Source organism: Microcebus murinus, chromosome 13 (genome assembly GCF_040939455.1).
Source record: "Microcebus murinus isolate Inina chromosome 13, M.murinus_Inina_mat1.0, whole genome shotgun sequence".
In the NCBI taxonomy this organism is placed as follows: Eukaryota; Metazoa; Chordata; class Mammalia; order Primates; family Cheirogaleidae; genus Microcebus; species Microcebus murinus.
This window is the reverse complement of record NC_134116.1, coordinates 77212311-77228407: the sequence shown is the minus strand read 5'-3', so window position 1 is coordinate 77228407 and position 16097 is coordinate 77212311. Positions and strand designations below refer to the sequence as shown.

Below are 16097 nucleotides of genomic sequence, written 5' to 3'. Positions count from 1 at the left end.
GTTCTATAAAGACCAGAGGCATCCACCCTTTAATATTTAATAGCTACTCAAATGTACTTTGCTTATAAATAGGAAGGAAAAGGTCAAACTTTGTTCTAACTAGATTCATAGGATTTGAGATACAGAAAACTAAAGATAAAATATTGATACAAGGTCAGTATTTCAAAGATACAGATATTTTAAAAAGGAAATATGTGGGTATTACAAGTGAAATGCCCTCATGGACAAAGTGGCAGTTTTTCAATTTTCTACATAAATTGACTTTGGAACACCAGGAGTAAGTAACCCCTGTGGGTTATGGTGTTTTAACACATCAGGTGGATAACTGCATACTTCTGTACTAGAAACCGATGGGCACTTTAGGGCAATAGAAGCCACATGGCATATTGATGTCTTTAGACCAAAAAGAAAGTCATCCTTTGCCAGGAAATGATAGATCTTTTCTTCTGCTAACCTTAACCCAGGAGCTTCTACTATCCTTGCATTTTTTTTTTTTTTTCCTATTTGATCCTCAGTTTTCTAGTGACTAAATTCAACCAGCATAATTTTTGCTAGTAAAGATGATGAAAAGCCTCTGGGAAACTAACTTTTAGGCATGCAGAATTTAAACTTGGAACTGTAAATCTCCTGTCAACTCTGTGCTACCACACACACACACACACACACACACACACACACACACACACACACGTTTGAGGCACTTAGAGTTTCAGCACAGTGCTCAGTGCTCCCCACAGGGCAAGTGAGAATTGGCTGTAAAACAACTAGATAGCAGGGATAGTAAGCAGGGGTCCCTGTGAGGAGAGTGGCGGCTCACTGCCTGCTCCCATTTAGGTTCTTACAGGTCATAGCCGAGCACCTTTTTCTAAGCCCTGGGCATCAGAATTCCTGCCTAAATCATTGCAGATGGTACTCTGTTCTAAACAGCATGTGGGAAGGAGATTCTCCTGTAGGAAAGGCCGAGGGACGATGACAGAATGAAAGTACACCAGACACGGGCACAGACAGCGTCTTTAGTCTCCCTAACGCTAATTTCGTGGGTCGAGTTATCTCCGTTTGCCATGTGGGGAAATGAGGAGCGGAGTAACTTGCGCTTCCGCGCAGAGCCGTGAGCCGCACGGTCAGGATCGGCCCAGCGGCGGGGCCTTCTGCCACCCGGGCCTGGGCTCCTCGCGCAAACCCGCTCTGAGTCAGGCGTTCTTGATTACTGTTGACTTCTTAAGCTTCTTTTTTGTGGCTGGTTACGTTGGGTGGGTAGTACTTGTTTGGTAGCTTTGTCTTATAGTAAGCTGTATTATCTACTTGCTGTACACATTTGATGGGTCTCTGTTGTATTTGTGTAGCCATTTGAGATAATGTGTCCAGAGTGTGACTTTATCTGAGGTCTGGGAGCTTTTATTTTCCCCCAGGTAAATATCTTATGGTAGACTCATTCCGAAAAATATATAACTGTTCCATTTTTTACCATATGCATACTTTCTAAAAGGAATGCAGATCATATTCTTTCAGTGCTTTGATTGCTTAATGGAAACATCGTAAAATGTTCTTCAAAGATGGCCATTACAGATGGCGTTTTAACATGTGGTTACAAACGTGTGCTGTCGGCAGTGGGCTAAAACAGGTCAGAAAAGCAGATGTCATTTCCCCCAAGCTCTGGCCTAGATTCTTAGTTTTCCTGCTTGACACCCTGAAGCACTGAGCTTCAAGAGCTGAGGAAATGAGGAGTCCTGGGTGCCTCAGGCAGGACTGACGTTGGGGAAACACTGGCAGATTCACATGTAAAAGGCACACCTATGAGAGGTTAAACAATAGTAATAATCATAGAGATATGCAGGAGATTTTAGTTGAAGAATTAAAACTGACATTTGCTAACCACCTGGTGTTTGAAATGTTGCCAGAGTACATAGGGGCAGGGACATTTCTCTTGGTTTAACTGGATCATTTCATGAAAGTTCGTTTACAAGATATCGACTGTTTATTTGAATCTATTTAACTATCTCTAAAAGAAACTTTTCCCTTTGACCATTATGTAACTTTATTAATAATGAAATTAGATTAAGGAATTATCAAACTAAAGCCTGATTTTCTTTTATATTTAATAGTTCATCTTTACATTAAAGTTTTTTTATAGAATAATCCCTGTTTAACCTCAGAGTTTGCACGCCGCAAATATTTGAATAGCATTATCGAGTTCTTTTTCTAACCCATCACGTAAGTTATTGTGTGTCGGGTAGGACATTACAGTACTAAACATGTGTTTGGTTTGATTGCGCTGTAGAGTCAGGAGGAAGGCCAGCATCCACTTATATTTTCCCTTGAAGCGGTTTAAAGAAAACTGAGCTTTTTAGAAAAATTTTTTTAAATCCCAAATTGTACATTCAAAAATCATTGGGATTTCAACACTAGGCTCTTTTTTGTCTTCCTTTTCATGTACATGCATTTCACATTAGGATAGGGATTTTATTTAAATGCCCAGTGGCCTTATAGGCTGATTTTCCAAAGACAAGTAATACTTACACTGTAACTCTCTCCTGTCCATTCAACTCTAGAAATATAAAAGTAGCAGAAATTAGTTTTACCAGTTAATATCCAACATAGAGTTACACTAGTAGCAATAGCAACAATAATGAGAGCAATAACAATAACTACAGCTAAAAGCATTTATTGAGCGTTTTTGATATGCCAAGTGCTATGCACATTGCATGTATAATCTCATTTAATTCTCTAAGTGGGGGCGGGGGTGTGTGGTAAGTAACCACATGCGGAGGTCACACAGCAGCAAGTGGTGGGACTAGGATTCAGATGTGGGCACTCTGACTCACCTTGTGTGGGCTGGTAATTCCTTAAACTTCTTTTTCAGGTTATACCAGGAAGCTTTTGCTTTGGAAATACGTACATGCATATTCATTCCACTGTATTTTTCCCCTTGCTCTTTTATAATTTTTGGCAACTGAATTGCCTTGTCAGGAATACCACTGATGCTCAAGGAAGATATTGTTGAGTTCTCAGGGTAAGGTGCCATGAGGACAAATCTGAAAAGTGGCATATGCTGACTAGAATTGATAAAGTATCCATTGCCTTACATACAGTAAAATGATTTTATAGCAAAACAAGATTTGTTGAATGTGAATGCATGAACGCACGAATGCAGAGCAAAATTTGGAACTTTAAAACACATTCGCTGGCAGAAACCTTCCTTTATTCCATAGCGTAACAGGAATAAACGAGGAATAGCATGTCCTGGGATCAGAGTTAGAATTTAGTGGCTCTAGGATTACGACATAGTTTCAGTAATAGAGGTAAATGGCAGCCCGGAATAATAGCCAAGTAAATAGAATCCCTAATCTTTGGCTTGTTCAGATATTTACCCAGCGTAGCCTCTGAAATAGCTGAGAGCTTTTTGGAAGAAAGAGCTAGAGGAGAGCACCTGCATTCTCAAGGCCAAGGCCTCCCTTTTGTAAATGCACTGATTTTTTAAAAGGGTGTGTGCATGTTTAATGTGTGGGTGTGTTTGTTTGAGGAAGACATTGAGCTTCAAAAGGCAAAATGTTTTGTAACCCATAAATGTAATTGTAAATGGAATTACTAAATCTGACAACGAAATTAAAATAAACTAATGTGTAAACAGAGCAAATATGTGGGGCTGTCCTTGCTGGAAACTTCTGTCTAGCACGAGTTCAGAGGCTCCACGTCAGTCCATGCAGTAATTCCACAGAGACACAGCCTCGTAGGTGAACGCGACAGATACTCACCCAGCCTGGGCAGCAACAGAGTCTTTTCCAGTTCAAAGGAAGAGAGGAATTTCACTTTCTGGCCGATAGTCTGATTTTACCAAGAACTGATTGTAGATAGTGGGAATCCACCTTTCGAAAAGGGTGTGGGTAACCACAGCCTTGTAGCAGAGAAGAACTTCAAAGGGGAGAAGGTGAGCCATACAATCGCCCCAGGCTTGGGAGAGACAGATCTGGAATGAGGATTCTGATCTCATAAAATTCACTCAAGATTCTTCAAACTGCCAGGCCAGCCTTTGTAGCTGTGACTCTCAATCAGTCTAAGCTGAGTTTGGCACATATAATTATTTCAGCAGAAAATACAGCCATGAACTATTACGATGGATTTTAGAGTTGGTGGTGGTGCTGGGAATACTCAGGCCTCCTGCTCACTCACTCCCAGGTGCAGGTACCTCCAAGTTCTTGTTATGTTTCATGACTGAGGACAGAGTAGCGCAGACAGCTGCACATCCGGGCAAAGCAAAGGCTCTGTCTTAGTACTTTTGATCTCGCCTTTTTTTTTCTAATTGTGGTAAATACCATATGTGCCATACAGTTTACCATCTTGAGCATTTTTAAGTGTGCAGTTCCGAGGCACTCACAGTGTCTTGCACTCAGTGTTGTGCAGCTGTCACCGCTACCCATTGTCCCAGCCTCCCCATCCTCCCAGCGACAACCCTTCTGTCACAGCTCCTGGTAGGTAGAAAAATGGATCCATGTTAGTTCCATCTTTTTGTTCCCTTTAGTAAACAGTTATCTAATAAAAAAGCAGATGGCAAAAGAAGAAAAAAGTAAATTGAGCAGTGATTCATGAGCTGGATAATTAGCTTTTAGCTTATGATTGTGAGTTTTATGATAGTGTCCTAAATACTTAACCGTAGACCAATGTTTTGGAATTCAACTTGTGCAGAAATAATAAGCAACCTCAGCCTTCAACTCTTGAACTGGGAAGTAGGTCTGATTGTTATTATTGCCAGTTATTGAGCATTTCTGTGTGTTAAACGCTCTATCTTATTTAATCCTTATAACAATCTAGCAAAGTAGATGACATTATGCCAATGTTGTGGACTTCAAACATTATGCTAAACTGTAACATTTTACATTTACTCAGATTGCCTGTAGCAGAAACCAGGGTTAGAAAGTTAAGTGACTGGTCTGAGGTCTCTTCACCAGTTAATTAACCCAGGGTAATCGCTTACCAAACCCTTATGTTAGCAATCAGGATGTATTGCTTTCTTTAGAGTCACCTAAAGGTTTATTTAGAAAAGGAAGAATTTATTTTTTCTCTCTGTTCCTTAGCACTCCTTCCAAGGAAAACTTTTATATAGTCAGAAGAGGAGAATTAGACTGAAATTATAAGTTATATTAATAGAACTTATTGCAGAATCAGGTCATGTTTGTGCCCCCGAGGCTGTTCGTGGAACCACAGGGAAGTTACTCTGCCAACTTTGAAAGCCTGGGGCTGTTGTCCCAGTAGGGGGTCCCCAGGACATTTCCTTTTAAGAGCCTGAGGCTCTTCTTGGTTGACCGGACTGTCTCCTAAGTGATACCCTTGGCCTTAAATATAAAGCTGGCTAATGGAACTTAATCAATTCATTTAAACTAAGTCCAGTGCTGTGGCTGAAATACAAGGCTATGATCAGCTTTTGGCTTTGATGAGCTGTTTGTCTCAGCCATCTTAGCTTCTAGATGCCTGTCATTCCTGGTTCAGGGCTGCATTCACCTGGCCCCTAGATGTGGAGCAGCCAGGCCTCCTGTCTCCTCGCAGCCTTGGACACCCACTCCAGGAACTTCTTTTGCACCCTGGAAACCCACAAGCAAGGGTGTTTCCTTTCCCCACTCCACAAGGAAGGAGCCAGTTTCAGGAGGACCCACAGGCTATCAGGGCAGTCCTCTGCCTCTTCCGGTCCCCCTCACGCCTCCTGCCGCACTCTGACCAGGCTCCATGGCAGTGAGTCACTCTTCTCTGCCCTTTAGCCAAGAACAGCCCCTGCTTCCCCAGTGAACTTGAGAAGGAGAAATCTGGCATCAAAGCTTGCTTGCATATCACCTGGATTTCATGAATCAGAGGAAAAGACAAAAGTCATTTAAATGAAATGAACAACAACAAAAAAAGCCCTGCTTCTAATGAAAACCCTAGGTCCACAAAGCTGGTCCTTGATCAAACAAAAACATCAGTGTTCCCCAGACATCATTAAATCCCTTTTAATAACTTGTGAACTGACTTTTTTTTTTTTTATCAACTGAGAATCATCTTAAAAGAAATAGAACCAACTCTGGCTTACCAAATCAGAAAAGGAATTTTCTTGGAACAATATGGAGAAGGCCACAGAGTCAGAGGGAGAAGTCAGAACCAGCCTGGGAAGAGCAGCTCGGGGGGTCCAAGCAGAGGGAACTGGTATGTTCCTCAGGGTGCTGGAGCCAGGATGGGTCAGTTCCAGTCGTCTACAGACCTTTTCTCACTCTGCTCAAGACTCCAGTTCCTAGAAGACACATCTGGCTGCCCTCACTGGGTGAGGTGACAGCCAGGAGGACACGCTGGTGGAGAGTCCATCAGGCTGCATTCGCTGGCCCACTGCAGGACGCCTCCACCTGGGAACTGGTGGAGCTTGGGGACCGGATGAGTTTCCGTTGTGGGGCCTATCCTGTGCTCGGAGGGATGGTTCTAGAGGCGTCGCACTAGTAGCACTCCTTCAGTGTGAAAATGAAAGCTGTCTTCAGATGTTACCAAGTGTCTCCTGAGTGACAGAACCGCCTTCATTCGCCAGGACCACTGCTCTAAAGCAAGCCTTTCCTCTAGCCAGAAGGGAAATGGGTGCTGGGTGGCAGAAACAAGCAACAGCCATCAGGCCTCTTCTCTGTAGCCCTGTCTGGCCCGTCCTTGTTCCTGACTGTCAGCCAGCCTCCCGTCCGTGTGCTCTGCCTCTCAGGCTCTCTCTCTACACCTCAAGTGCCCCGTCGTGCCCCCCGCACCCCCTCTGTACCTCATACACACTTGTTTTAATGACCAGTGATGTATTTCCATGGTTTCCTCCCCAACTCACGAACTTCCTGAGAACAGAAATTGTGTCTCACTCATCCCTGTGTGCCTCCTGTCTCCAGCACACGGTGCTGGTCACACAAGTACTTAGTAAACTTTACTTTTGTTAAATGCATGTGCAAACTTTCAGTCTGAAGTGGAGTGAGGCCCGGTCATGTCCCTGCTTGCTGCCGCACTGCGGGGAGCTTGGCATTCAGTCAGAGGCGCTCCTGTCGGAACCCTAACAGCAAGGCCCGAGTGTGTGGGGAGTCGAGACCTAGGCAGTCCCATCCTCCTTTCTACTAAGAATCGCCCTACGCAGACCCTACTGGAGCAGAATTCACCACCTTCCCGCAGACTGCGGAGCCCGTGCTGAGTTCTGGCGTCTTCCCTGCAGAGGCAGCTCCTCCTGGGCGCCCTCCGAGCTCCTGCTGCACTGAGGGCGGACTGTCGTTCTCAGCCCAGTCGGTCAGGGTTGCTACGTGGCAGGAGCTGCTGAGATACATTTCTGAGCTTTCCTCACGGAAGAGTCAATCATGGATCAACACAAAGCGCTGTTTTCTAGAGTGTTTCTAGTAATGAAAACATACCCTGCTTTTTCATTTTATAAATGGAAATACTGCTCTGACTTCCAAAGAGTACCTTCCACCCGGGAGACTCCCAAGCAAGCCCAGAGCCACGGCCTCCGTGCAGTCCCACGCTTGTACCCGTCCCTTTCTGGCCACCTCCCTCTCCCCGCAGATCTTTGGGCCATTTTTGTGCCAAATCCACGTGATCATTTTACGTGCTTTCCTAGCCAGCTGTGTCCTTGCTCTTATCATAACTTTGAACAGTGTCCCAAACAAATTTTGTGTGATATGACTGTGTTTTCTGTTTCAGCTGAGAAACAAATTTTTGGGTTTAGTTCAATAAGAAATCAGATGCTTTTTTTTTTGAGACAGAGTCTGGCTCTGTTGCCTGGGCTAGAGTGCTGTGGCATCAGCCTAGCTCACAGCAACCTCAAATTCCTGTGCTCAAGCGATCCTTCTGCCTCAGCCTCCCGAGTAGCTGGACTACAGGCATGTGCCACCATGCCTGGCTAATATATATATATTTTTTGTCCAGATAATTTCTTTCTATTTTTAGTAGAGAAGGGATCTTGCTCTTGCTCAGGCTGGTCTTGAACTCCTGACCTTGAGCGATCCTCCCAACTTAGCTTCCCAGAGTGCTGGATTATAGGCGTGAGCCACCACGCCTAGCCCAGATGCATCTTTCTTGCTCAGTATTTTTCAACTTTTAGTTGCCACTGGAAAGAACTACATCTCATTTTCAGGTTTTTAATAAGTTTCTGCAGGTCCGTCTGAACAGTGGTTCTCAATACGTGCGTGAGCTGCAACAGAATCAGCAGGCAGGGTCTCAGGACCCACCCCCAAGTCCAATTCGGGTCTGGGATAAGGGTCAAGAATTTGCATTTCTAACAGGTTCCCAGGTAACACCAATGATATTGGTGTACACCTTTAGACCCAATAGATCATAGTTTTTATAAGCTAGAGTCTCAATAAATTTTATATATAATATTTTCCTAATAAAAAGTGATTTTTTTTTTTTTGCCTGCCTTAAATTCACATTAGGCAGTCAGGCACAGGGGGAGAGGATGAATGAATGAGTGAATGAATGGAAAACCCTTACAAAGGTTCCACTGATGGTTACCTCATTCGTTCTTTGTGTGTCTTCAAACTTTGATCAGGCTCAGCCACAGTTTTGTTTTATTGCACTTTTGGTTGGTGTCAAGCAGTATATGAAGTAGACTCAGAGAGGAGGTATGACTATTCTACTTCTCTTCCAAGGCTTAAAATAATTCTAACGTTTTTTAATTGCCCTGGTAATCCCCTGTATTCATGAAATTAAATGACACACAAACCATTTCACCGCGGGCGCTTAGCGACGGGAGCCAGAGCACGATTCTGTCTTCGCAAGGCTGGCTGGTAGGCGGCTCCAGCTGGCACCTGGTTGCTCACAGTCATCTTTTCAAATAATTATATTAGTTGTACATCCAAAGAGACATTCAGGGGGGCAAAGAGAGTTTAGGCCACGAGTATATTGATTTTTAAATGAAGGTCTGGTAAGATTTTATACTTATTATATATTACAAAATAATAGGGCGTGAACTTGCAGCTTTGTATACATGTCGAACTCATCCTGGAGCTGACAGAATATTTCCTTGGTGAAAACACAGAAATATGTATAGGTAGGAGTTTGCAAGGGGTTACCACAGATTCCTGGAGGCCACCCAGAAAACATCCTTAAGCACCAAACTCTTGGGCACTTTTTCTTACAGTGTCACACCAAGATGTGAACTGCAGCAGCAACCAAGCATCGTAAGCACTGTGTCCTGAGAGGAAGAGGCTCTTGGTTGTGACATAAGTGCCTGTCCTGGTCACACTAGTGTTCCGTCAATGCTGGGCAAAGCCCCTGTGGGCAGTATCAGCCTACTGCCCTGCCAGCCAAAGCCAGAGTTCTCTGTCCTCTCCTTCCGGTTTGAGAGTCACACAGTGTGGCTGCTCATGTTGTACTCTGTAGGACAGAAACTGAGTCGCCCAAGAAACTAGACACTTTGGCCCTGTCTCCAAGGCAGGAAGGCCACCACTAGTAAGTTGGGTACCCATGGCATCAGGACACAATGAGACCTTTTTCTCAAGATTTCTCCACACATTTACGTTTTGTCACATCAAGGATGCTGATATTTAAATACGGTCCTTTGTAAAATATATATTATTTGACAAAATTTCAGGGCATGTGGCAATCAATGAATCATGGTGCTTTCAGAGCATGACCTCTGGAACCAGACTGTCAAAAACAAACAGCAACAAAAACAACTCTAAGAGTTTCGTGACCTCTCCTTGCCTCTGTTTTCTTATTTGTAAAGATGGGCCCCTCACAGGTGTGTTTTGAGGAGCTAAGGGGTCAATACTCCCGGCACGGTGTGTGGCACACGGTCAGTGCGCCATGGTGGCTGTCGCACGTTGTGCATGGTGTGGGTGGCAGTCTCCCCATGAGCCCTGTCTAGACCAGCGTTCTGCCCATGGGCCACGTGCTCCTGCACCGTATCTCTGTCCTCACTTTAGCTCCGGCTCGATGCCAACCGTCGCGAGGGAGAACAGCACACAGTGCAATTTGGAAACCTTTACTGCTTCAAGAGTCAGTCTTGGAATCTGTTTGATATCATAATTTATTTTAGTCAGGCCTAGAATAATTACCCTTGTACTTCAGGGTTATGAAACATGCTAGTCTGAGCAGAGCAGTCAGAATGGAAATGTTCTGGCTTGTACCATCTTTTATTAGCCCATTTGCCTCTCAGGTAAAATGAGGAGAAGCATAAATTAAATCAGCATTCGTTAACTACTTATTATATATAATCTGTCCCTCTCAGCAGGACAAGGAGGTTAGACGTCACTGCCTACTTTCCTTTCGTGGACTAATATGTGCAGCGCATGTCTCTCTTCATGAAAAGTTGGAAAGTTGTGGCCTATTTGTTTGAGTCCTTTTGGCAAGATCCCTCCATTTCCCCCTAATGTGGGTGATTTCCACTGCGAAATGTGTTTGTCAGCTCCACCCACTTTTGGAGTTAACAGCTCCAGCCTGGTTCCCAGGGGCACCTAAGAAAGTGTAAGTCTAATCCTCACCCCTTTAAAATTAAGACTTGAAGGCAAAGGGGACCTCTTTGTCAGTTTAGGAAAATAAAAATCAAAGCTCTCCTGGAATTTTTTGACTATACCAATATATAAAAGCCAACTTCAAGTCTTCTTATTTGTGGAACATTGAGTTTTCTTTTAGTTCTCTGTGTAGGGCTTAGGTCGTGTCAACACTCGCAAAGCATTTCCATCTAATTGGAGCGAGGACGCCATAACGACGTACCCAGAGCCTTCTTGACCAGGAACTGTTCTTTATTCCTCGTTTCCTCCTTTTTGAACCTGCATCTTTAGCAATCCCATTACATACAAAATCACCAAACCATTTAGCTGTAACCATATTTTATTAGAAAAGTATATATATTTTTCTCTTGTTGCCACAAGTTGCCATTCTCTGAGACGGCAGGGATCGTTTAAGGTGGGAAATTGGAGAAGGACAGGTACTAGTTAGGCCTGTCTGCCCGGAAGGAGAGAGCAAGGTCATGCTTATATTGGCAGTTTGTTGAGCTGGAGTGAACCACTTCAAAGGAACAGGATGGCCATACTTACCTGAAGAGCTTGGCTGTGAATAAATGGTTTTACCTTCCGACAGCTCCAGTCATTTAATTACAAACGACCAGTCATGTAATTATAGAAATGTTTCAAATATTAAAAGGAAGAAAATGGTGTGATAGGTTAGCACATTTGATTGAAAGCCATGTTTAAATACTTTCCCTACAAATGTTCTTTGCATCAAGAAACCGGCACATAAGAAATGCATGAAACCTGATTTATAATGAGATAGAGTCTACTTAAGTAATAACCTTTTCCCAGAAGTTGCAGTATAAGCTGTGCTACTTTAATGATGAGACCCAACCTTTCTATCATTAGTTACACAGCTGGGCTAGAGGCGAGGCCTGCATTCATCCATAGGGATTATTTTACTGTAAAAAAGAAAATTGTTTTGAACTTGAGTTGAACAAATAAGAGCATAGCAGTGAAATTCTCTTCCAGTAACTGGCCCTTATTTCTCAGACATTTCCTAAGATGGAGCTATTAGAATTTGAACTTGAAAGAAGATGAAAATATTTTGGTCTGCAGTTGAAAATATTATAATATTTTACTGTTCTCAGCTATAGCGGGTCTCGTTAGTGGCTTTCAAGTATGCATTTGGACCTGCTATATTCATGTCCACCATATAGACCAGTACTTGGTGTGTTTCCCAAATCGTATGCTCTGCCCAGTGGGGACAACCAGATCCACATCTCTAGTCCCAGACCTGCCCCTGAGCTCTGTGTTCTCACCACCAGTGGAAGCCTAGCCGTCTGCACGTGGAGCGTCCCCCTGGGGTCCAGCTCCCTGCTCTGCTGGTCACTGTGGTTCAGGGCCGTATAGTAGTGTTCCTCTCCCAGAGTCCCCTCCAGCCTTCCTCTGCCCTACCAGACACTTTGTGGTCAGCACACATTGTGCATTTTCCCACCTCTGTGCCTTTCTTATGCTGTCTCCTCTGCCTAAAAGGCTCTAACTTGGTCCTAAATCCTCACCATCTTATAAGCTTCTACCCAGATCCCTTCTCCACAGAACCTTCTGAATCTCTCCATTGGAACTCATCATTCTCTTTCTTCCACTGACCACACTTTGTATGCTGTTAACATCCACGATTTCCCTCTTCCAATTTTTTATTTAAAAATTTTCAAACATTCAGGCCGTTCCGCAGCGGCTCATGCCTATAATCCTAACACTCTGGGAGGCTGGGGCAGCAAATCTCTCTAGGTCAGGAGTTCAAAACCAGCCTGAGCAAGAGCAAGGCCCCATCTCTACCAAAAATAGAAAGAAATTAATTGACCAACTAAAAATATATAGAAAAAATTAGCCGGGCATGGTGGCGCATGCCTGTAGTCCCAGCTACTCGAGAGGCTGAGGCAGGAGGATTACTTGAGCCCAGGAGTTTGAGGTTGCTGTGAGCTAGGCTGATGCCACAGCACTCTAGCCCAGGCAACAAAGTGAGACTCTTTCTCAAAAAAAAAATTCAAACATTCAGAAAAGTTGAATGAATAGCATGGTAAACACTAATACACTTGCCATTTTGATTCTGTAATTAACATTTTACTATATTTACATCTGTCCCTCCATGTGCCCATCAATCTACCATATATTTTTATGCATTTCAAAGTTAGTAGCAGACATCAGTACATGCTACCCCTACATAGTTTTGCATGTATCTCATTAACTAGAGTTCAATCTTTGTTTCCTTTTTGTTAGGTAAAATTCTTATGCTGTATCTTAAATGTACCATTTGATAAGTTTTATTGCATGCACATACTTTTATAATTCAAATCACTATCCAGATGTAGAACACACCATCACACCAGAGAGTTCCCTCATGCTCTTTCTCAGTTGATTTTAATATCCATTCCAAAAGCAACCATGATTCTGATTTTTTTTTTTTTTTTTTTACCATAGATTAGTTTGGCCCATTTTTGAACTTCATATAAATGAAATCAAATTGTGTGTTCTCCTTCAGGCAAGGATTTCTTCTTTCAGTGTAATGTTTTTGAGATTCATCTATGTTGCATGTATGAGTAGTTTATTCCTTTTTATTGCTGAGTAATATTCCATTATATGAACCTATCACAACCATATCCTATTAATAGAAACTCGTGTTGTTTCCAGTATGGGGTCATACAGGTTGACATATGCTTTCGTTTCTCTTGGGTAAATACCTAGGCGTGAAATTGCTGGGTTACTTATAGGGTAGGTTTATGTTTAGTTTTATAGAAATTGCTAGACTGTTTTCTAAAGTGGTTATATCGTTTTAACCTTCACCACAGATGTATGACAATATAGGTTGCCCACATCCTTGTCAACATGTGGAGTTGTTAGCCTTTTCAGTTTTAGCTGTACTGGTGGGTGGGTGTATTGCAGTCTCATTGTGGGTTGAGTTCTCATTTCCCTGATGACTAATGATGTTGAGTATTTTCTCAATGCCTATTAGTTGTGTTATTTATTGGGATATCTTCTATGAAAGGTCTGACCTTGGGAAGGTCAAATTTTTTGTCCATTTGTAATTTTTAAAAATCTTTTTATAATCACGGGTTGAAGGAGTTTTTTTTAATATTCCAGATACCAGTCCAGTGTGAGATGTATGTTTTGTGAGTATTTTTCCCACTCTGTCATTTGCCTATTCACTACCTTAATGGTTCCTTTTGAAGAGTGGGTGTTTTTAATTTTGATGAAATCTGACATACTGGTTTTTTTCTTTTATGGTTATTATTTCCTGTGTCCTAAGAAGCATTGCCTACTTCAAAGTCACAAAAACATTCTGTGTGGATTTTTTTAGACACTTAATTTTAGCTTTTACAATTAGGTCTGTAAGCATCTCAAATTAATTTTTATGGATGGTATGAGGTAGGGGGCAAGGTTAGTTCCCTCCCCCCATATGGGTATCCACTTCTGCACACCTTCAGGAGTGTGTTCTTCTTTGCCCTTGTATTGTAGCTTAGCCTGCCCATCTTTGTAAGCCCATGAGTTGACCTGACCCTTTACACACTGCACATGTTCAATGTGTGTTCACTGAACTACATTAAATAATGATTCAGAGACTATTAGAGGATTCTGGCAGTTTTTTAATGTCTTAATGTTGAAAATAGTTTTATAGGATCCATTCCCCCTGAATTAAATGCCAGCGTATAGAGTCTGTTCAATCCTTGAGTTATCATTTTCTGCCAAGAATAAGGTTGATTTCTTGAATCTTTGTCCTTGGTTTCTTTGGAGTGAAGAAAGGAGATACATTCAGCTTTTTATTGAAAAAAAAAATTTTTTTTTAATCCGAGACAGAGTCTTGCTCTGTTGCCCTGGCTAGAATGCAGTGGTATCATCATAGCTCACTGCAGCCTAAAACTCCTGGGCTTAACCGATCTTCCTGCCTCAGCCTCCTGAGTAGCTGGAACTACAGGAGGGTAGTTCCAGCACATGCCACATGCCCAGCTTATTTTTCTATTTTTAGTAGAGATAGGATCTTGCTCTTGCTCAGGCTGGTCTCAAACTCCTAAGCTCAAGCGATCCTCCTGCCTCAGCCTCCCAGATGCTAGGATTACAGGTGTGAGCCACCGTGCCCAGCCTGAACTCTTAATATATTCTAGATATGGTACCTCATTGTTTCCTACTACAACTTCTTGTTTTATCTTGGTAGCAACCTTGTATGTTAGGTGAGGAAATTTGAGTACCAGAGATTTTAAGTGATTTCTGCGTTATACAATTAGTAAGTTGCAAAGCTAGGAGTTCTCTAGGACAGAGAAATCTGGAGAAAAGGCAATAACTTGATTCTGATACAAGATTTCTGTAAAAGAATTAATACTTGGTTGATTCTGAAGTGGGTAAAACTTGATAAGTAATTAAATTTATTAAATTCTGAATCATCCTACTCAAAGGTAGCTAAAAAATTTAGTCTTCTAATATCACTCCAAGTGTATAGTAATATATGCAAAAGTAAAAACCTTTTGGTTGTATATTTGGGCCTAAATCTCTAAGCTAAGTTGTGATTAGATGGTGAAAGTGCATTAAACTTATAAATAGCTTCAGGGCCTTCACTCTACCCATGACTTCATGAAATGCCCTTATGGTCAGGTCATAGAGCCAAACTCTTATTTCACAAAGCCAGAACATTCCCTTAGTGTAAAGATTTGAATTTGTGTCTTCGTTTCTCCTTACTGTCTCTGGGTGAATGTGGTCGCTGATCTCTCTTTTGTTTGCAGGAATGCTCCAGAAGTGTCCTTCGGTTGATGACTTTGTAAGCGCCCTTGTCTCTGACTTGGATCTGGACTTCGAAACTTTCCTGATGGATTCTGAATGATGGGAACATCCTGAATCTTTTGAATCAAGATCATGTAGATATTAACTTTGTTATAAATGCTACATCTGTGAAAACTGGTTTCTGATCTCAGTGTTCATTTCTATAACAACTTCTGAAAAACTTTAAACTGTTGGAATAAATAATTTGTTTTAATTATGCTGGGTTTTCACCTGTTTGGCAAATTTTTGAACATACGGAAATCTTCTCAGCAAGCCAGTAAAAGCTACACTTCCACATGGAGATGTTAAACATATGGTCTGGGTGTTTCCTTGTTTAACCACTCTCTGGTTGAACTTTGCCCCTTTTCATTGACCACTGGCACAGTTTGAAGCAATCTTCAGAAAGATTCCACATATAGTCCTTTTAAGAATGATTACTATTTCTTAAGACCACTAGACTAGGCTTTGAAAATGCACTTCAGTCAGTTACAGCAACCAAGGAACCAAGTGTGGTTTCCAAAGCTCTTGTAATTGTCTGCGTTGTTTTTTCTGGGTGTTTAGGCACTGCACAGATGGACTTGGAACAGAGAGGACTTGAACTCATACTTTTCTGGCTTGAAAGTAGAATTAAAAAGCATAGATACAAGTAATAAGTGAAGTGCCCAGGTCAAACAACTGGAAGTAAGGAGGCTGGGATTCAAACCATGTCTGCTTTTACCCGGAACCCAACTGCTTTATGCTATTGCATACTGTGCTGCGATTTGCCATTATCAGGGGAGAAATTATTTAATGGGTTTTTCCCACCATTAAAGTCAAGAACTTAATTATAGATTTCCATTTTAAAAAGGCATTTGCTAACAGCCTCTTCCT

The 16097-nt window shown here is 42.2% G+C and overlaps 1 protein-coding gene across 2 annotated transcripts in view; it reads left to right on the top strand.

The window, feature by feature from the left end:
• The window catches only part of MIPEP (mitochondrial intermediate peptidase), a 125902-nt gene extending 110538 nt beyond the window's left edge, over positions 1-15364 (top strand). For both annotated transcript variants that reach the window (XM_020290466.2, XM_076009542.1), the window contains one exon: positions 15191-15364. In XM_020290466.2, coding sequence (XP_020146055.1) covers positions 15191-15288 — 98 coding nt within the window. In that variant the 3' untranslated portion in view covers positions 15289-15364. The remainder of the gene's footprint in view (positions 1-15190) is intronic.
• Positions 15365-16097: the final 733 nt, after the last annotated feature.